A 22,682-nucleotide genomic window follows, 5' to 3' on the forward strand; every position below is an offset into this window, starting at 1 on the left:
AAGTTTAACTATTGTGTATCATTAGTGTAAAAAAATTATATTGTTGATCAATAAAAATTCATTTTTAAAATTATTTCAATAGTCAATAAATTTATAATACATATAATTTAAAATTACATCATAGTGAAATATTTCAAGTGATTTGAGACAAGTGTGAAGTTAATTTACATTAGATAAAACTAAGCTCTCCTTCGTTAAAATGGATTTCAGACATGGACCTTGCCCTCAAGGAATTAAATAAGGTCAAATGGATACTTTTCATTTTGTTGGCTCTCGCTTTAAAGAGCACAGTAAGAACACGGGGACCGTGGTTGTGGAGCATGGAAGCATGAAAGTGGAACACCAAGTGCAATTAAAACCAAACTTATATAAATCACATTTTTTCTAATTCAATATGTAAATTACATATGAAATAAATTTTAGTTTTGCATAATCATCTAACAATTAAAAATAAGTATAAATAGCATAAAAAAAGTATCACAATAAATAATTTGAGATACTAATTTTGAAGCTAGAGTAAGCATGATAACGCTGGATCTTTTTTATCGTGAGCCATAATTGTTTACCAATTAATAAAAATGAAATTAGAATATAATTATATAGATTATAACACTGGACTTTTTAATTGAAATTTTTAAACATTGATTCATAAACACAACAAAAAGACATGAGAAGAAAGAAAAAAGAAACTGACAAACAAAGAATGATACTTTTTAATGACATGTAATATTTTAATTTGAATAGAAAAAGAGTAATAAAACGAAACAGTGATTTCAATTTACTTATAAAATAATACAAAATGATATAGAACTTTTTTCTACATATTTATATACATTTTTAAAAAATATTTTGGGTCCCTTTTAGTCATGATGAGCCTTGGCTCATCTTTCTTTCAAACAAGGCTTAACTAGGGTCGATTATGCTTTGATCCTTAAGGTTGTGTCTGAATTAATGGTGTAAAATGAAATACAACGGATCAAAATATAATAGAATAAGGTGAACTGAAATAAAATGAAATGAAAAATGTCATTCAATTATTTGAATATTTTAAAACGAAAAGGAAATAGGTTTTCATTCCATTGTTTAGAGAAGTGAAAAAAAAGTGTCAAAATGAGTAATAACTTTTTAATTCTCACATTATCCTTATTGCTAATATATAATCCTTAAGAGGTTAATGATTATGTTACAATTTACAAAGATAAAATAATCAATTTATAATCTGAATGCTTTATATTTGGCAAGTGCACACCAAATCTAAGGAAAAGAAAATTGGGATTAAGCAGTGAATTGAAATATCGTGATCCATCTTCTTTCTATGTTTTGTTCCTACTTTTATAAACTAAACAATGAAATAAGTTTATCTTGTATTCTATTTTTCTCCATCTCACCCTCTATTACCACTAATGCAAACATAATAAAAGGAACAAAATTATTTATCATTTATATTATAAGTATTTTTTTATACATCTGAAATTTAAAAACATTAGGAAAACAAAGAAAAGAGAAGAAAAAAACAGAGTGCTCCTCCTAAGATTTACAACGCCCACAGAGTCAGGCATCAAAATGTGACGCGAATCATGCAGACAAGATTGCCAAACTATGAGAGGTGAATTTCCAACGGTCCCTTTCTTAGCCAAAACATAAGTAACAAAGTTCTCTTCCCTGTACATTACTTTTTTGGTCTTATATTTAAATTAAATAAAAAAATATATGACATAAAAATAACGTCTCAACAATATATTTGAAAATTACTTAAAAGTTAATCAAAAAATTTAAATTACAATGATTAATTATAAATTTAATGAAATCATAAAGATGTACAAATTAATTTAACTTATAAGAAAATAATACATCAAAATTATATTTATAAATATAAATGTTCAAAAGAAACACAATCCTTTTAAATAATTCGCTTTTTTAAACATAGGGGGATTTTGATTTATGGATATTTTTTAGTCCCATAATATTATTCCTAAGTATATTCTAAAAAAATATTTGGTTAACTATTAAATATGGTTGTAAATTTTTTTATATACACAGGAATAATTAAAACATGAATATGTTTGACATTTTTTCTAAAAATATATATAATAATTATTAAAATATGCTTATAGTATATCTGGTGTATATGAAAATTGTCATGTTGCGCCACTGGAGCAAGAGTTATCTATTAGAGTAGGATCACTGGATAAAAAGAAAAGAAAAATATTGTGAGCAACATTAGACGGTAAATGAAATTGGCACTGGAATGTAATTTGTGGGAATGATAAAAGTTATAGCACATAGATAAAGGAAGCACTAAGAGAGTAAATATATATGTATTTTTACTCATCAATAGAAATTTTTGCACACAGAGAAATAGATATTCTCTATTTCATTTGATAGGATTAAATATTGGATTAAATATAATATTGGTTGAGGATGAAATTATATTTTAATAAAAATAAAATATATCAGAGATTAATTGGCTTATTATTTCATAACAAATAGGGAGAATTTTGTTTCCTTCCTATATTTATTGTACTAAAAAATTTATCCGCTTGTAAAGCAAGGAAATAAATACTGTATACAGCCTTATACAAGTAAAAAGTGGAAAAGTGGAAGTCCAAAACAGCGGTGGTGTCAACACTTTAGATCTAATAGTATCCGGTAAAACCGCGCCCACCGGTTTTCTGTGAACACCGCATCCTGGTTAAACCGAGTCCTCTGGATTCCAGAAGCATCATTCTCTTCGCGCACACACAACTCAAATTCTACAAAGAGATTCAATCTCGACCGTCCATCTCCACGATCATACACACGGACGGTCCAGATCCATCGTGACATGTCAGCACTAAGATTCTCGTTGAAACTAAACTAATCGATAAGCGTTCTTTTCATTTTCATACTAATTCCACTTATTTTCTATCTTTTTCGTCGTTCACTTCAGAATCCTAAAACAAAGTCTATAAAAGGGAAAAAAAATAAATAATAAACAGCGAAGTTACGAAGATTCTGTAGAGAAGAAGAGCAATGGCGTCCAACGATTCCGATTCGCAGATGAAGATCGTACATGGCGATGCTGGTTACATACTTGAAGACGTTCCTCACTTCGCCGACTATATTCCAAATCTTCCTGTATTTTCTCTCTCTCTCTCTCTCTTTAGGAGTTCTTCGATTACATATGCGAACTGCATTGCATTGACGCATTCACTTGCGGATCGTTTGTGTACTACTTTTTTTTTTTTGCAGACATATCCGAATCCGCTTCGATCCAATCCTGCTTACTCGGTTGTTAAGTAAGTTAATCGGTTTATTTATGTGATTTTGATCTGAGAACGGAATGTGTTCTGTTCGAAACGTTGATTTTTCTGTGTTTTGCATCGTCAGGCAGTATTTCGTGCACATGGACGACACTGTTCCTCAGAAGGTTCTATGTGTTTCTACTTACGCTAGTGACCTGTTTGTGTATTTAGTTCTCCAGTTCATCAATCTCAAACGCTTTTGCTATGTATTCTTTTGCGTTTACCCGATCTATTAAGTGTCTACGACGACTTTGCTATTGAATTTCTGTATTATCGATTTGTTCGATTTGCGGGGGAACTTGAAGCACTTTTTTATGATTTCTGATACTTAATTGATTCTCAGTGATGGGAATAATAAACTGAGATCTTGTTTACTGTCCTAAAAAATAGTTGTTCTGTTTTTTCTAAAATTTGTTTGACCCTTAAATACATTTGAAAGTGTTTGTTCTCTGAACACATTTCCGATTTCTAAATGCTTGTTCCCTGAACACTTGAATATAGCACTTGAAGAAAACAGAAGAGTATAAGAAAACATCTACCAGCTGTTCCTATTTTTTTTGGATTTTAAAACACTTGTTTTTGGAAACAATTTACAAAATTAATAGATTTTGGATTAAAAATAAAAATTAAGTGTCGAGCTGTGTAAATTTGTCTCACATAACAGTTTTGAAAACAAAGAAGTAAGAAGATAATCAAACATGACCTGAATCTCAGCAATTCAGCAATAACAAGGTGCACTGGCGTTTATACTTTCGTTTGGCTTTTCAATAGGTTGTTGTTCACAAGGATAGTCCAAGAGGTGTACATTTTCGACGTGCAGGGCCTCGGCAAAAGGTCATTTCCCTTGTTTGTCTGTGCGTATATTATATATTATTAAGAATTAAGAATATTAAAAATGTATAATTAATTTTGTATCAACTCACCAACACCTAATCATATGCTGTTCAGGTATACTTTAAATCGGATGAAGTGCATGCATGCATTGTCACGTGTGGTGGACTCTGCCCTGGCCTCAACACTGTCATAAGGGAAATTGTCTGTGGTCTTTCCTACATGTATGGTGTTAACAAAGTCCTTGGCATAGATGTGAGTGAGTAAATTCTCTTTTGTTGTATGTTATTGCATTATCTTTTTATCTGGATTATATAACCTGTGATTTGTATTAGGATTTAGGAAAGAAAGCTGGCATTGCTCTGATGTGCTTCTCTGTCCCTGACTTCTTTGTGTGTGCATGCCTTATTGTATTCTCGTAAATCAAAGTGTATGGTAGTCCGCCGGACAACCAGTCAAATGGACTCCAATTTTGTACACACCCTTGGATAATCACTGGATACTGGAGTTATACTCTTGATTTGGATTTATTCCATATTTCCTTTTTGAGAGGCATTGCAGAGTACACTTAAATGTTGTGTAAGTTGCAACCTCTTGAACTAAAGGCCAATTTGAATTAGCTTCTATCTAATGGGAGCTTTTGTTAAGACTTTTCTAAGGGAAGAATACCAAACTCTTTAATTTATAAGTGCTTATGGAGAAGTTAAACGAAAAGTCTTAAGAAAAAAGTTAAGGTACACAAATTAATTTAAACTCACGCTGGAAGTTTAATTCATTTTATCTCACCAATTCATTCTATTTTCTTCTCCCTTAAGTGTTTATTAAGAAGTTTATCCAAACTAGTTGTAGTTAAATGTTTTTGGAAACATCTAATTGTCTTTACGAGCATTTTAATGTTTGTTTCAACTTTCAAGCAAGTTCTAGTTCTTATAGCTGCTTGGTTTTTCTTTATCTCATTAGATATGTAAATTAACTTTGTGTTGTTGTGAGTGAAAATCTGATTACTATGTTTTGAAATTTCTTGCAACAAAACAATCAATGCTCATTTGGGAATCTTGATAACCCATGCGACGAATTCTAGCAAGTAAATGCAGGTGTTTAAAGAGAACTTCCTATCAATACCTGTTAAACTGAACAAACTTTTGGATTTCTTGAAGACAATTTACTTTTCACTTTTTTTGTTTTTTCCTGTTGGTCTTTTAACCTGAGTTGCACTTCTTTATCCATTGTCTTCACCACTATATTGTATCTAATATTACACAGGGTGGTTATAGAGGCTTTTATTCCAAAAACACCATTACTTTAACACCTAAGGTGGTCAATGATATCCATAAGCGTGGGGGTACGATTCTTGGGACATCACGAGGGGGGCATGATACTGGCAAGATAGTTGACAGCATCCAGGATCGAGGAATTAATCAGGTTTACCATGTGTCAGCTGTATTATAATGAAGTTTCTGATGATGATGAATGCGGGAATCATAAATTAGAGTTTTGTTATATCCATGTACTTAAAACCTAAGTAGGTTATTGTCATCGCATGGGTTTTCATTGCTTGGGTTATGGTTACAGGTTTATATTATTGGAGGAGATGGAACACAGAGAGGAGCGACTGTGATTTACGAGGTATAGCAATTCAAAGTTTTTAATTATGTAATGTTTCTTACTTCTACAATAAGAAAAATAAGAATATCATTTCATTCAAGAAGAAATATGTTTAATATATACCTTTTTAAGATTACAAATCCTCATATTTGTGTAGTTTATTTTTGTTTTTTTGTTGAATTTCTTGATTGTTTTAATGAAACCAACTAATCAGGTGCTCCAAATTTAATTTGCCTTCTGCATCTCAATTAACAATTCATAAACTTCCACATGTTCACTCTAATTGCTAACCCGCGCAAAGAGATAGTGCAGATAAAATCATTTCAAATGATATATTATAGATTATTAATAATTACTGACAAGTCTCACATTTATGCCTTCTATTTTTCCAAGTTTGAGCAAAGTTGTTAATTGGTATCTTTTGGGAACTGTATTTTTTTTTTAATTATGTATGCATATTTCTGCTCTTACTTGATGGCCCTTTTCTTTTCTTCTTTCCAAAAACAGCACAAAAGATGATAATTTATATGTCAAGTGTAAATGTGGTTTCAGTAGCAAAGTTGATCCATGTCTTCAAGTGCAAATTCAATAGTATCTTAATACCTTAAACTATGTTGGTTTCGAAATGTAGTTTGCATGGTGCAGTACTACCTTTTACAGTTAGGCTCAAGCTTGATGGTAATTTCAAGGGATGGCTAGGAGCGCATGATTTTACTAAAAGAAACTTGGTAGCATAAATTTTATAACTGGCTGATCAACCTGTTATCATTCTTGGTGTCTTTTAATATATGAAGTAAGCATTCTGAATAGATTTTGGTTATCATCATACAGGAAGTTAGACGGCGGGGTCTGAAAGTAGCAATTGCTGGAATTCCTAAAACCATAGACAATGACATCCCGGTATGCTTGTTCACAATGTCATATTTTTTGTTCCTCCCTGGAACTCTAATCTTATCATTAAAATACATTTGAAGTGTTGGTTATCTATGAAGAAACTTCATGTTCGGATTGCCTTCTTTTTCTTTAGGTTATTGACAAATCTTTTGGTTTTGATACTGCGGTTGAGGAGGCTCAACGTGCCATTAATGCAGCTCATGTTGAAGCTGAAAGTATTGAGAATGGCATTGGTGTTGTAAAGCTAATGGGACGTTACAGTGGTATGCATACTTTGCATTTGCTTGATATCTTTTAGGCATCTAATTCAGATGATTGAAACCCTTTTATGTTTCACTTTTAGCTCTCTTCAATCGGGCTTCTGTGTTCTGGAGTTAACTCCTCTAAAGTGAGGGAAGTGTAATTTGGAGGATTAAGTGCACTAATAACCTTTGATTAGGAAATCAATGATTAAGATTGTAACTACAGAGTTTTTATATGTTTATTTTATCAAAATGCTCAACTGTTGATTTTTTAATTAACAATTGTAAGTGTATTTTATCGTCTAAGTGCACCAGTTGCTTTTGAGGATCTGGATCTTTTTCTTTTCCTGTGTTATGATGAATACTATGACTGCAGGTTTTATTGCAATGTATGCCACTCTTGCTAGCAGAGATGTGGACTGTTGCTTGATTCCAGAGTCACCCTTCTACCTTGAAGGAAAGGGTGGACTTTTTGAATTTATTGAGAAAAGGCTGAAAGAAAATGGACATATGGTCATAGTCATAGCCGAGGGAGCAGGACAAGATCTTCTTACAGAAAGCATGCAAGCCATGGATCAGAAGGATGCTTCTGGAAACAAATTACTTCAAGATGTTGGTTTATGGATATCTCACAAGATTAAGGTATTGTTGTACAAGAGATGGTTCTTAAAACATAATTCTTCTTTTCCTCAGAAATTTGTGTAGTATAATTCTACTTGCCTAGTTATACATCTTTAAGAGGAATGAAGGACTCGTGTAGTATAATGTGAGCTACCTAACAATATTCTTTTCATTAATTTCAAACTTTATGGGGCTATTCACTCCCTTAAGATAGACGCCCATAACATTCTGAACTTCACCTGGGGCTGAGTGCTAAAAACATTTTTTAACTATTTAACTGTTAGAAAATATGAAAATAGTTAAGAAAATTTTGTAAGTGTCATTTGATGAAACATTTTGGGGTGAGTTTCTCCGGATTTTCTTCCTCTGCACATATCCTTGCCTATCAGTAAAAACTCACCATTTATCATACTCCTCTCCATCTTAGCCAATGGCTAGATGGGCATACTTGTATATAGTTGTATACTAGTATATTGTTTATCCAGTTATATATATATATATATATATATATATATATATATATATATATATATATATATGTATACATGTCCGTGTGTTAGGGTCTTTCTAATTAGAAAAATCTTTTTGTGCAATTTTCTTCCTCTCTCCCTTTTAATTAATATTTTTCATGCTGTAATAGGATCACTTTGCAAGGAAGGATAAAATGCCCATCAATCTTAAATATATAGGTCAGTTTCTCTTACAGCATTCTCCTCTTCCTTTTTGACCTATTTATTTCTTACTTAGTCTTTCATTTTTATTTCGGATTTGAAAGGTTTTTTAAAATTTGACTGACAATTATCTCATTTTAATTGAGTTATCTGCCTAGTGGGATAAGACTTTGTTGTTATTGTATCTGCCAGATCCAACTTACATGATTCGGGCAATTCCAAGCAATGCATCAGACAATGTCTACTGTACACTTCTTGCTCAGAGTGCAGTCCATGGTGCAATGGCAGGGTATACTGGATTTACAGTTGGACTGGTCAATGGCAGACAGACTTATATTCCATTCATTGTTAGTTTCTACATATCATTACCCAAATTCTGAACTGTTTAATAAATATAATGTGTTGCTCTTTTTTTATTTGGGTACAATAATTTTCTATTCTTGTTTTATATCAAGGGGTGGTCGACTTAAAAGTAGTACAAGCTTAATTCCCCCCAAGTAAGATCTTGAATTTGATCTGTATGGGAAAAAAAATATAGGACGAGCTAGTCCCACCATACTGTGAATGTTCTGATCTCGTATAGGATTTTCTCCCCTATGGATAATACCTACAGTCTAGGAAAAAAATGCAGAGACATTTGCTACTTAGCTACTATCATTTTGAGGGAAGAATGATATTTTTACCATATGTACATGAAGTTTGTTTTTTGCTTCACCGCACCCCGTGCATATGAACATGCCTATTTATTTTTTATTGCTTCTCCAATTTTATATTGATGGTTTGTATTTTCCCAAGATCAGAATTGTTCTTCACAATTGAGAATTTATGTTCAAATTTTGATACCCAGAGAATCAATGAGAGGCAGAACAAGGTTGTGATTACTGACAGAATGTGGGCAAGACTCCTTTCTTCAACCAACCAGCCTAGCTTTTTGAGCCCTAAAGATTTAGAAGAAGCCAAGAAAGCAGAATCTCCGACACAATTGTTGGAAGAGAACAATTGCAATGATGTTGGTGATGCCGAGAAAGAACAACCTCCCAAAGATGAACAAGAATCAGGAAACCACACAGACAATGGTATCAAGACACAAAATTAGATTTAGACTTGTTCATCTACAACTGTATTTGGGGACATGTTTTATCTTTTTGACTCAAGCCCTACAACCTCCAAAGCCTGGAGTATTGGGAGCTGTTCTTTTTGTCCTTTTCCATGTTTTGCAAGTTGGTACGTCTTTCTTTATAAAGACCTACTACCGTCTTGCGTGATTGTTGTACTCAGAAGATTGCTGAATTTTAACCTGGGTCATTAAGAATGGAACGGAATTATTTATGAGGTGCTTGAAGGTACAACTACTTTATCTGGTTATTGTTCTATGTTTTTGGTTGTGACTTGAGTTTTTATAGGCAGTTTTGCTGGAACAAGGTATAAATAAACAATGTTCCGTTTCCTTTTTTCTTCCCTTTAATCTCACTTCTTCAAAAGTGGTTCTCAAATAGTCTACATTATGCAGCGTGTGTGATCATTTTCCCAATATATTCCTCTTCAAAAGTGGTTCTCAAGTTGATCCATATTCATATTGTAATTACTTTTTTTTCCTTCTTTTACACTAAAATATTTATATTTAAAAAAAATAATTCTCATTTATTTTTTAAAATAATACTCATTTATTTATGTTATGTGTGTACACGGGAATAAAATATCTCTACGAGTGAGAGAGGCTTAGGTATGCTTTGGCTGATGTGAGAAAAGAGAATAGAAAGTAAAGAAAACTTATTATGTTTGTTTTCCCTCATTTGGTTTATCTAATAACGAGGGACGAAAGAAAAGTTTAAATAGCAAAAGTAGAGAGATATTTTTTTGTTTTGCTGATCTGTATCTTCTCAAGTGGGAGAGAAAAAAGTAGAAAAAAATGAACAAAATATGTAGATGTCATTTTAGTCTTTTTTATTACAAAAATGACATTTTCAGATTTTCTACGTATTACGGTTCATTTTTTCAGGGTGTTTATGTCATTTTGGATACAATATTTTTCTTCTCTTAATTTTGTAACACATTTTAATTTTTTTCCCTTTTATTTTCTTTGTTATTAAACAATTCAAAAATGATTTTCTTTTTTTATTATATTTCCTTTCCTTTTACTTTCTTCTCTAAATCAAACAAAATACTGTTAGAGAGAAGCTTCAATGAGAGGAAAAAAAATCTCATTTTGGGTGTAATTTTGTGGGTTGTAAGTAACACTTTGTATATTTTTCTTTTCATTAAAAGATCTAGCAGCAATCCTTAGATATAAGCATAATTAGTCAAACTTCATTATCAATTATGTCTTATTATTTCGCATTTATTTTATTTTTCACAAATTTGATTATATAAAAACATTTGCGTAGTTTTTCTAACAAATACAAAAAAAGATTATGAGGTACACTAGCCCCTGTATACGCCGGAGGGCTCGGCATTCTGAACAATCCAAGGGTGTTCAAGGAGTTTGTGCAATGGTAGACGTTGAGAGGAACTCTTGACCAGCATCTGTTAATAAAAATAATAAATAAAGGAAAGAGTTTCTCAGTCAAATGTTTGAACAAGTATCTCATCATAGGCTATCCTTGAGAGAGAGAACTTGACAAAAAAAAAAGTGTTACAAGACGCAAAACCTGGCTAATGAGATCCTTTGCAGAGGAAGATACAATTGGTTTAGAAGGGAACTTCAGATCCACTTGTATTATCCTGCAAATTTATATTGAATGTTTATAAATAGTTTGTAGTTTATTAAAAAAGGCACCAAACACGGAAAGTAGCATGGAGTACAGTAGATTCAGTAGCACTAGCACCCTAGTACTTTCAAATTGTTTCGTCTGTCCATGATACCAATGCTAATATTCAACTGCTTAGTGCTTATCTCCTGTAAGTATCAGAATGCTCTTTAGCCTCAAAAGGAGGGACTCCATAAAGAAACTCAAAGCACAGGACACCAAGGCTCCATATATCCACACTCGCATCATGTTCTGCACTCACAACTGTTGAAACCTCAAAAGTGTTTAGAAGAAATATATAGTAGTGCCTTTTTCTATGGAGAGAATAACAAGAAGTATTTTGAAAGTGGTCCATGTCACATAAGCATACGCATCTCAGGTGGAAGATAATCCAGTGTGCCACACATGGTTCGCCTGCGAATGTGTGCACCAACCAGCCAAAGTCTGCTATTTTCAGTTCACCCTAACAATGAAAAGATGTCGACATAATTTGAATACAACGAGAACAACAAAAGGGCAATATAAGAAGCAGCAGCCCGGGTATAGTAGATCATCAGTGCACCATTAAGAAGATTCTCTGGTTTAATATCCCTATGTACTACATACTTTCTATGGCAATATATAAGGGCTCGGGTCAATGATGCAACATACTGCCTTAATCACAAAATAAATAAACATCAGCATGTCAATCTCAGAAGAATGTTCAAGTGGAATACTTAAGCATGTAGCCTGGCAAAGATGGGTTAACTTCTTCCCCGGTCCTACACACATGACTAAGCTACTGAACATTCAATTTTACTCAAGTCAGATGTTATTTTAAACTCGGTATTTACTTGCTTCTTTAATATCTCGATACAATTGTGAGGAAAAAAATTACATCAGCCAGTAATGGATTTTTGTAATCCACATTCTATGGTATTTAGGTAGAGTAAAGAACCAGAGCTGTTGTACGATATATACTTACAGCAGCTGCACGCCTCTCACTGAAATATTTGCATTTCTGCAACTCCGTTGTAAAGTTCACCTTTGGGTGCATACTCTAAAATCAAATAAATTCGTTTCTGCAGCGAAGTTATTACATTAGAAAATGTAAATAGCAGTAAACTTAACCCTCTTCAACAATCTCAGCATAAACAAGGAATATACCTGATCATAAAAGTATCCATAAAGGCGCAAGATGTGGGGATGTCGGAGATGACTTTGTATTTCAACTTCACGTTGAAGTTGATGCACGACTTGGGATTGTTGCAATTGGCACTTAAAGAGTACTTTCAAAGCAACAATGTGACTAGTCTGTATGAAGATTACATTTCAGTTTCACAATAAAATAAACACATGAAAACAAGGTGAAGGAAAACTATCTGTGCAAATCAACAACAATACTATATCATAACCATTTCAGAAATATACAGATCAACATTGGTCATGTCAATGCAATGGCTCTCATCCTAAACTATGTAAAACCAACAACCCCAAAAAAACTTGAGCTGTTACACCTCTAAACAGTTTCTCATTCAAACCCTCAATGTGAAATTTACGAGGACGAAAAGAATCTCACATAAATCTAGCTAAAGAAACCAAGAATAGCACTAACTTTCCCTCTGGTAGCAGGAGATAAAAGATTCCTGAGTTAGAGGCCAGGAAATACCTCCAGAACGCAAAGGTAAGAAGCTACAATTGTAGAAGCATATGTTATATGAAGTTTTGATGATGCCAAAAATGAAAGTTATTCAAGTTTGATCAAAGTCAAGATCACAAGAATTCAAAAGAAACAGAGGTTTGGCCTTAGGTTAATTTTTTTCAAAACATCTTATAAAAGTTTTTGAGCAAAACTCTTTTTGTGAAAATCTGATTTTCTCTCTGGTAATGGATTACCAAGAGTCTCAATCATTTTTGTGAAATGCTCTTAAAAAGATAGTTTAACTTCGACCAACAACAATGCTCTTAAAATTGAAGCTCTTAGGTTTCAGCCAATTTGTTAGGACAAAAGAAAAGGAAGAAACGAAATTAAAATTGAAGAATGCAACGGTTACAATACAAATAAATCAGAGAGCGGGAAATGGAAACCGTGTGGTGTTGGAGTTGAGGTTGAGTCTCTGTTGCGATGGCCATGAGAGAGAGAGAGAGAGAGAGAGAAAGTTGAGAGGCTGTGTTGCGTTGTGTTTTGCAATCCCGGCAGACGGCACGACGGCTTAGTTTTTTGAGCGGTCGAATAACGGATGGCACGGGATACGTCCTCCAATTCCGCTTTCTTTGCTTTTTCAAATCTTTTTCTTTCTTTTTTTTTCTCTCTCTTTTTTCACAATTCTTTTTTTTTTTATAACCTTTTTTAACACGGTTATATGTTGACGAAATAAATGTAAACATTTCTTTATGAAAAATTATTGCGTTATTGTAAATAAAAAATGGGAAATATTCAGGGAAGTAAAAGGCAAAAAAATATTAGAATGCTTAAAAAATTTCCACCAAACTAACAAATTAGGATTTGTTGATAAAAAAAATGTGTAAAAATTTGTTGTCTTATAATTTTTAAATGAGTTTTTATATGATCTTAATTTAAAAAAATCCATTTTTAATTCGCACTACTTTTTTTAAGGGAATTAGTAAGACACATAAAAAATAATATTCATTTATATTAATATTAATTAAGATCAAACTTTCCTTCTAAGTATTCAATGTAATACATATGGAATCAACCAAACTCAAAACAAAACGACGGTTGCAGCAACTCCATTCCGTAATGCAAGAACTGCAATTGATAATTTAATGATTGAATTAATAAAATTTAAAGTATCTTTTAGGTCCTTGCAAATTTAGCTAAAATTGATTCAATTCCTAAAATTTTTAAAATACTAGTAGTTTTATTCCTTAACTTTATTAGTAAATAGTCATTTTGTCTTTGAATGTCTAATCTAATTTATTGACAAATATATTCCTCAAATATGAAAATATAAAATTTAGTTTCTAGAAGTGTGATAAATATATCCGACCTTAACTTCCGTTCGTCATCGTTAATAAAATAGTTTACGTGATACGAATGGATAAATTTGTCACTAAAATGATTAACAACGTGGTCATATCTAATTGTCAGCATAAGGGCAAATTTTTTTATAATATTTTTTTTTACTTTTCGTCTTTTCACACCGTCGACAAATGAGTCACTGAAAGATGAAACAAAATTTAATCTTCGAAAGTGTAAAAATGTAACAAATATACCCGGACGTTAATAAGAGATTGTGACTAATTATTATAATTTTGAAAAATTTATAATTATTGAGATAAAATTTTTGGAGAGATGTACCACACCAATAAGTGTCTATTTCTATTATATAATTTTTAAGTTTCATTAACGGTTGAGACATGCATAAAATATTACAAATGAAAGTAAAATTTTGTTACTTTGGTGAATTCTTCTTACTTTTCTTCAACTACTAAAAAAATTAATTATTTGGTTGTTAACTCTTGAATAAATGATATCAACACAAAAAAAATTTACTATAAAATGATAAGAAAATCATTGTTTCTGTTTAATCAAGCACTATTTATTTAATTTTGTTATAAATTTTCATAATAAAATATGAATGTCTATTAGTATATGCAATGATATCAAATTACAAATTATAATAAAAGTTTGTTGATTTTTAAATTTTTTAAAATCATACATAATTATTTTTTATTGACTGATCATTTAAAAAATCATAACCTTCAAAAAATCGTTCCAAAGGAGGTGAGTGTTTTTTACAAATTAAAAGTGTCATTGCAATTATAATTTTTTCTAAAAATTATTCATGGATCTAATTTAATTATAATGTTTTACAATAAACATTTTTTTTACTTGAACCTTTCATCGAGCATGAGAGTGTAAAAAATTATTTATAATTTATAAAATAAGTATTCTATTTTCTTTTAGACTCAATTTAATTTATGAGTTTGTTAAAAAAATTTGTCGTAATCATTGTAATTTTTTCAAATTATTTTTTTGTTCGGAAACTAAATTTTGTATTTTCATATTTAAAAGTCAAAAAATATTATTAGAGATGACCAACTTAGGCTATTCTATTAACGGTGACGGAAAAAAGTTAATGATCTGATATATTTGTCGCACTTTTTATACTTTCAAAGATTAAATTTTGTATTTTAATCTTTCAAGGACACCTCGGCGAATTACATATTTTGGGACAAAAGTCCCTACAGTAATTTCTGCCCTGACCCGTACTTCATTTCGACAGACTTAGCCAAGTTTACTTTTTTTACCATCTTATACTTCAGCTTATAACTTACAGATCCCTTTTTTCTTTACCTTCTTCTAATCTTCAGTGTTATATAACTTACAGATCCTTGAATTTTAGCATTAGATATAAGCCTCTATGCAAAAAAGCACCGTAACATCAGTTATTTCTGTGTTAATTATAAAAATTCAGTAGTTTCTGTGTGTAGTCGTGACCCCCTGATTTAAGAATATATTGATGATAACACGGGCGGCTCCTTTTGGAGTTACCGCAAAATAATTAGCTCTGCCTTGGGTAGTAGGAAATTACAATCAAATAACAAGTGACATCTCAACCAAACGGCTACATGTTTTAACAAATATAAAATCTTCTCTTAACCCAGCAAGCAACTAACTTCTTCAAATAGTTTGCATCATCTCTATACCAAATGTTGTCAAATACTTAGAAGCAGCTGCTATTTTTGATGATTTCCACGATTAAGAAAATACAATAAAAGAATGAGGTGCACTAGCTCCTATATACACCGGAGGGCTCGGCATTCTGAACAATCCAAGGGTGTTCAAGGAGTTTGTGCAATGGTAGACGCTGAGAGGAATCCTTGACCAGCATCTGTTAATTAAAAAAGAATTAGAAAAAAGAGTTTACTCAAGCAATCCTTGAGAGAGAGAACTTGTCAAAAAAACCATAGTGCCTACAACTCTACAAGACGCAATACCTGACTAATGAGATCCTTTGCAGCTGAGGACACGATTGGTTTAGGAGGGAACTTCAGATCCACTTGTATTATCCTGCAAAATCGAAGGGTTTACAAATGTTCAAATAGTCTGTGCATGGTACTAATGCTAATTTATATTCAACTGCTTAGTGCTTACCTCCTGTAAGTATCAGAATGTTCTTTAGCCTCAAAAGGAGGGACTCCGTAAAGAAACTCATAGCACAAGACACCAAGGCTCCATATATCCACACTCGCATCATGTTCCACACTCTCCACTGTTGAAATATCAAAATTGTTTAGAAGAAAATATAGTAGTGCATCATCCTATGCAGAGAGTAACACATAAATATTTGAATGAGTGATTCATGTGGCATAAGCATACCCATCTCAGGAGGAAGGTAATCCAGTGTGCCACACATGGTCCGCCTGCGATTGAATGTGTGCACTGACCACCCAAAGTCTGCTATTTTCAACTCACCCTAACAATGAAAATATGTTAACATAATAATGAGCACAAGGTGAGGATAACAGACAAAAGGACCATATAAGAAACAGCAGCCTGGGTATAGGAGATCACCTGTGCACCAATAAGCAGGTTCTCTGGTTTAATGTCCCTATGTATTACATGCTTTCCATGGCAATATATAAGGGCTCGGGCCAATGATGCAACATACTGCCTCAATCACAAAATAAACATTAACTTGTCACTCAGTATGGAATTTTGTGATCCACAAAGAACAGCAAATGGGGAGAGGAAAAGAAAGAATGCTGCTGTAGTGTATGATATGTACTTACAGTAGCTGCACGCCTTTCACTGAAATATTTGCATTTTTGCAATTCCTTGTAAAGTTCACCTTTGGGTGCATACTCTAAAATCAAATAAACTCGTTTCTGCAAAGAAGTTATTTCACAGAAAATGTCAATAACAGTGAATTTAAACCTCTTCAGCAATGTCAGCATCAAAACAACCATACCTGGTCATAAAAGTATCCATAGAGGCGCAAGATGTGGGGATGTCGGAGATGACTTTGTATTTCAACTTCACGTCGAAGTTGATGCACAACTTGGGATTGTTGCAATTGGCTCTTGAAGAGTACTTTCAAAGCAACAATATGATTACTCTGTATCAAAACCACATTTTAGTTTCACAATTAAATTAACAAGTGAAAACAATAAGATGAAGAGACACCATTTGTATAAATCAACAAGGAAATACATGATACCAATTTATATCTTAAAAACCAACAATTTGAAAATCCTGTAAGGTGAAGACACGTTAAATGATCAATTGCTCATGCAGTAGCTCTTTGGGCTTTAACTGTGGAAAATGCATAATGCAATCTTTTATTAGAAGAAAGAACAGTGATAGTAAAGACTGTAATACCTTGTCAGTCACAAACCAATAATTCCGAAAAATTGAGCTGCTACACATCTCTAAACAGTCTCTCACTCAAACCCTCAATGTGAAATTTATGAGAAAAAAAAAATGCGAAAATCACATACAAATCTTGCCAAAGCAACCAATAATAGCGCGAGCAAACTTTTCCCCAAGCAATTGTAAGGACAACGCAAATAAATCAAGGAGCGAATGAAATAATCCATAGAAATTAGTACAATTACGAACTATCAATGATCAGAGAAATACAAGATCAACAGAAATTAGCACAATTATTGTTAGTTGAGAAGAAATTAGCACACTGAAACTCACAGTCTTCTCCCTGGCCAAATAAACGTGACCGAATTTTCCCCTTCCGAGAGGCTTTCCGATATCGAAATCGTTTAGCGTCCACCTTCGTTGCTCCGCAGCTGAACCCGAAACCTCCGAAGAATCCTGAAAAAACGAACAACAAAACAATCAGAACCATCACCAAGTTTTGTTGCCGATTAATTAATTTCCCAAAGAGGAGTAGTTTAATTTCGAGATACGAAAACCCTAGATTTGAGACACAAAGAAGAGAGAGATAGAGGGACCTTGTGTTGCTGAGGTTGAGGTTGAGTCTCTGTTGCGATGGCCATGATGATGGAAGTGTGCAATAGATGGATGGATGGAGAGAGAGAGAAATTTTGGAGAGTGGTTTCAATGGACAGACCCTCTGCTGTGTTGTGATGCGTTGCGTTTTGTTTTGCATTAACACACCACTCAACAGCTTTCTTTCTGCAACGGTCGAATAACGGATAGCGGGCCACGTGTTCTCCCATCCCGCTTTTTACGCTTTTCAAATCTTTATTTTTTCATTTTGTCTTTTTTCTATGCCGGGAGGAGCGTTTTCGTTGACACAATGATATATGTCCCAAAATAAACAAATATTTCTTCATAATAAAAATTAAATTTAAATATATTTTTATATTTGTAATATATCTTTTTTTCAGTTTATTATCTGAAAAATATTTTTTATTTTATTATTTGACATGTTTAGATTTTTATTTTTTTAATTATTATTATTCTTATTCTGATAAATGTTGTCAGGATAAACCATTAGTATTAATGTAAATTGAAAAAGAAATATATTATAAATATTAAAAACTTATTTAACTCTATAAATTATCACGTTAAGAATGAAATAAATAATTAAATTTTTTAAAATATTTAAAAACATTTCATGTTTTTAATAAGCTTTTTTAAAGCCACTCCGTTTAAATATTTAATTAAATTAAATGTTTATTTAATACTTCTTTATTCGAGTGAGACTTTAGCTCTTCTTTTGGTGTAAAAAAATCATATCAAATTTATTTATATATTTAATTATAAAATTGTTGAAAAATTTTAAAAATATATTGAGTAAAATGTGATTTTCATTCTTCTATTTATTTAAATTTATGATTTTAGTTCCTATATTTTTTAATTGAGATATTTCATCTCCCATTTTTAAAAAGTTTACAATTCTTGTGATCAATTTTAAATGTTGATATATGTATTATGTAAAAGTTGATTGATATATGTTTATTTATTACTCACATAACAAATATTTTTTAAAAAAATATTAAATTACTAGCATGCTTAATTTATTAAAAAATAAAAAATAAAATAGTAAAGTCTAAAATTAAAAAAGGAGATTAAAATCACAATTTTTATAAAAAATGAGGGATAAGATGTCTCAATCAAAAAGTATAAAGTATGGGACTAAAATTAGGCATGTTTTAAAAGTGAGAGACAAAATGTCTCAATTAAAAATAAAAAGACTACATATTAAAAAAAAAACGGGAAGAAAATTACATTTTAACCCAATATATTTTGATACATTTTTTCTTTACAATTTACTGAAATAAATTTAGAAAGTTAGAAAAATATATTTATTATATTTTTATTATTAAGTTCTCTCTTTTATGGAGAAATATTATTAATTTCTCAAAGGATTTAACAATTCTAAAATTAATATGTTAAGTAATAAATAAAGAGAATTATTTTTTTACAAAGATTTAATTAGTTGAGATTACAAAATACTTTAATTAAAATTAATTGTTTTTGTACTTCCACTTTAATTAAACAAATCCCTCAAAATAAATTTCGATGCATTTTGTTTTTAAAATAAATGTTTTCTATAGGCATCCTTCGTAAAAAAAAAAAAAATAGATAGAAATTTCTCCAGTAAGGAATTTGAATTTTATCTTTTTAAAAATTACATCTTCTTTTGTTGATTTTTCATATACATATATCAGTTTTTTTTGTCATATATATTTTTTTTACTAAACAATGTTTATCTCATTTATTATGAATTAAATGATAATATAAGGAATCACATTATCAATATAATAGAGGTTAGGAAATAATGGAGTCACTCTTGTTAACTAACTCATGAGTAATTCCATTAGTTTTGCTTCTTAACAAATCATATTCCATAGAATGAACGAATAACTAAAAAATTTCTATACTCAGCAACAATATTTTCCAATTTGTTAGGTCCTCACATGTATTATTTATTTTGTTAACTATCATTTTCCAATTTAATTCAAACACTGGGTGATTAAAATTCATTGTAGCTACAAAGTGAAGAATTATTAATAGATCTATGTTTCACCTTCTTGAATGTCCAAGCATGATTGTCTCCATGATGTCACCAGTTAAACCAATCTCCCTTGATCATCACAAACCAATTCCAATAGTGTTAACAAATCATATGAAAGCCAGATTTTGCGTTGCATTTTAGCCATTCATGTTATGGTTTTCGTTAATCTTCAATGACTCGATTTTGAATGTCAATTCTCCTCAACTAATCTTTTGTCTTTATACACTCCCAACTCTGATAATCATCACAAACACACAAACTGGTTCCAATGATATTAGGAATCATATGGAAGTTAGACTTATAATATTTATAGTTAGTGACACAGATATTTGAATAGAAAACAGCTCCCACACATCTATCTATAACAAAATGTCATTGAAATCTGCTATGTCTTGGGAGGAAATATTATCTCTGCACCAAATACAATACAAATCAATTAGTTAAAGAAATTTTACCTATTCCATAATATATTTGATACTACCTAAATGTCTAAAACACCTATAATGCCTGAATTCTTTATATCAAAAACATCATGGAAGAAAATCGTCCATAAAAGAATTATAGCATTAAATTTTTAAAAAAAATTGTTTTACTCACCTCTCAAAAGATAATAATTTGAGTTATTCACTTATTTTTCTCTTCTCTATCCACTACATAACAAAATTCTATTTGTTTCTTCCTTCTTAAATCCTACCCTTTCTACTATTTTTTTTTTATTTTCTAAAAGAGTTTGTCTATAAAGTTATAAGAAAAGTGAATTATCTATCCTTGTATAATTACAAGAGTATCTAATTAAGATTAAATCACATAAGATATATTGTTAATAGAGTTGACTGACAAAATCTTTCTTTATATTTTTATACTCTATTATCCAAACTTATCTAATTATTAACAATATCTAATATTTTATTTTCTTTCAAGATATATTAAGATAAAATATGATAAGATTTAAATCGTTCTCAATTATCACCAATTAAAATATAACAAATATTTGTTCCAAACTAGATAATCAATATCATATTACTACTATAATAGTTACCGTCACAATAATAATCTTTTGTTTGTTTTAATTAGTATATAGATTTGTCACATTATCTCTCATAGTTATTAAATAATCATCATTTTTCATATCAATCAGCTGATGTTTTTTATTGATAAAATTATTATCTACCTCAATCATTTCTAAATAAAATAATTAAAATAATCATATTTCTTTAATTCAATTAAATTTAATATAGCATGATCCAATATTTCCAAATAATAATAATATATATTATCATTAATCATTTTAATTCAAATAAATTTTTAGACTAATAATTTTTACACTAAAACTAATAACAATAATTATATTAAAATTTTAGGATGTTACATGATTTTGTTGTACAATGCACAACACAATCACATTTGTGTTGTACTTTTTTTTACTATCACCTGCATAACAGAATCATGACTCAATTGTGTGTAATATTTTCACAACCATTTTGTATAACAGAAATACACTTTTGCTGCACTAGTGATGAAGAGTATCTTTAGAATTTTTGAATGTTAACAGGAATCAATAGCAACTCTCATTGAAATTTTCAACTCAATATTAAAATGAATCTCATCCAACCAAACTCTCATTTTTAACATGTTAATGATAGATTGGGTTGATTCATTTGAAATTCCTATCTAAATGTATGGTTTGAGAGAGAGAACTAACTTGGCTAAAACTCATCTTGTTTGTTGAAGTAGCAAAAACTTTAGAATGCAAAGGATTAATTATAAGTTTGATGGATGAAAACTCCAAATTATCAGAGCATGATGGGAGAAACATCATAAAGGAAGAAAGTAAAAGTGTGTAAATCATATTTTTGTTATTATTTTCGATGCGTTTCTCCAATACATATCGCTAGAATAAAAATCATTTAGATGTCCCAAATTCCTAGATTCATAACCAACAACATGCAACTAATTCATTTGTTACATTTTCTCACTAACTAATTATTTTACTCAAGTAAGTATAAATTATAGCTAAGAAGAGATATAATGCTTCCACCAATCGGGCTTCTTACTATTATGGTTGGTTGGCAATTGAATTTTGTACCTCCCTGTGTATATCTTGCACCTCCTGTTCTCATTCTACGCCTCTTCCCGCAGTACAACTTTTTTTCCTGTTTTTTTCTTCTTCTCCGACCTTCTTCTCCACAACCATCGAAGGTACAAAGCAAGTTCAACTAGATGCCGCAAAAGTCTCTCTCATTCTCCAACTCTCCACTTCACAGGTACGTTTTAGCATATTCACATTCACGTCAAGGACCTATATTTGGAACAAGCTTTCCGTAAGGGAATAAGTTCACTTGCGAAATGATCATTTCGGAAGGAAAAGTCTTATGGAACACCTTTTTCGTAAGCAAAAATAGTGTTATCCAAAACAAACATTCTAAAAGGTATAAAATGTACTTCTGGAAATACTATTTTGGATTGCAAATTTTGCTTTTAGAATGGTCCTTCCATAAGCCAAAATTGTACTTTCCAGAATGGCCTCTCTGGAAGATGTAAAATACATTTTCAAAAAGGCTACTCTTGATTGCAGTTGTTGCTTTCATAATGGATTTTTTGTAAGCCAGTATTGATTTATGGAACCTCCTTTTTGGAATATATAAAATACACTTCTAGAAAGGATGTTATGGATTTACAAATATACTTTCGGAATAGCCATCCTTAAGCTAAAGTACTTCTAGAACAACCATTTCAGACGTTTTTTTGGCTTACGGAAAAGACCATTCTGGAAGCTTTTTTTGCTTATGAAAAGCTCATTCCGAAAGTTTTTTTGCTTATGGAAAGGTCATTTGATAAG

The 22,682-nt window shown here is 31.1% G+C and overlaps 2 protein-coding genes and 1 pseudogene across 2 annotated transcripts; 1 reads left to right on the forward strand and 2 right to left on the reverse strand.

Annotated features, from left to right (window-relative positions):
- Positions 1–2,811: 2,811 nt before the first annotated feature.
- On the forward strand, positions 2,812–9,480 carry LOC114415179 (ATP-dependent 6-phosphofructokinase 6-like). Its single transcript, XM_028379765.1, has 14 exons — positions 2,812–2,826; positions 2,930–3,117; positions 3,232–3,278; positions 3,370–3,409; positions 4,056–4,118; positions 4,233–4,370; positions 5,379–5,537; positions 5,688–5,741; positions 6,552–6,620; positions 6,748–6,877; positions 7,233–7,498; positions 8,118–8,166; positions 8,341–8,495; positions 8,996–9,480. The coding sequence occupies exons 2-14, from the start codon at positions 3,013–3,015 to the stop codon at positions 9,242–9,244; spliced, it is 1,524 nt and encodes a 507-aa protein (XP_028235566.1). The 5' UTR covers positions 2,812–2,826; positions 2,930–3,012; the 3' UTR covers positions 9,245–9,480.
- Positions 9,481–10,835: 1,355 nt separating this feature from the next.
- LOC114415181 lies at positions 10,836–13,165 on the reverse strand (annotated as a pseudogene).
- A 2,164-nt stretch (positions 13,166–15,329) lies between these two features.
- LOC114415182 (serine/threonine-protein kinase Aurora-1) lies at positions 15,330–17,972 on the reverse strand. The gene is made up of 9 exons (XM_028379766.1): positions 17,811–17,972; positions 17,548–17,670; positions 16,814–16,960; positions 16,635–16,730; positions 16,417–16,512; positions 16,222–16,318; positions 15,997–16,114; positions 15,840–15,912; positions 15,330–15,733 (listed from the first exon to the last, which is right to left on the reverse strand). Exons 1-9 carry the CDS (start codon positions 17,853–17,855, stop codon positions 15,632–15,634), a joined length of 897 nt encoding a protein of 298 aa, XP_028235567.1. The 5' UTR covers positions 17,856–17,972; the 3' UTR covers positions 15,330–15,631.
- Positions 17,973–22,682: the final 4,710 nt, after the last annotated feature.

This window comes from Glycine soja, chromosome 6 (genome assembly GCF_004193775.1).
Source record: "Glycine soja cultivar W05 chromosome 6, ASM419377v2, whole genome shotgun sequence".
Classification (NCBI taxonomy): Eukaryota; Viridiplantae; Streptophyta; class Magnoliopsida; order Fabales; family Fabaceae; genus Glycine; species Glycine soja.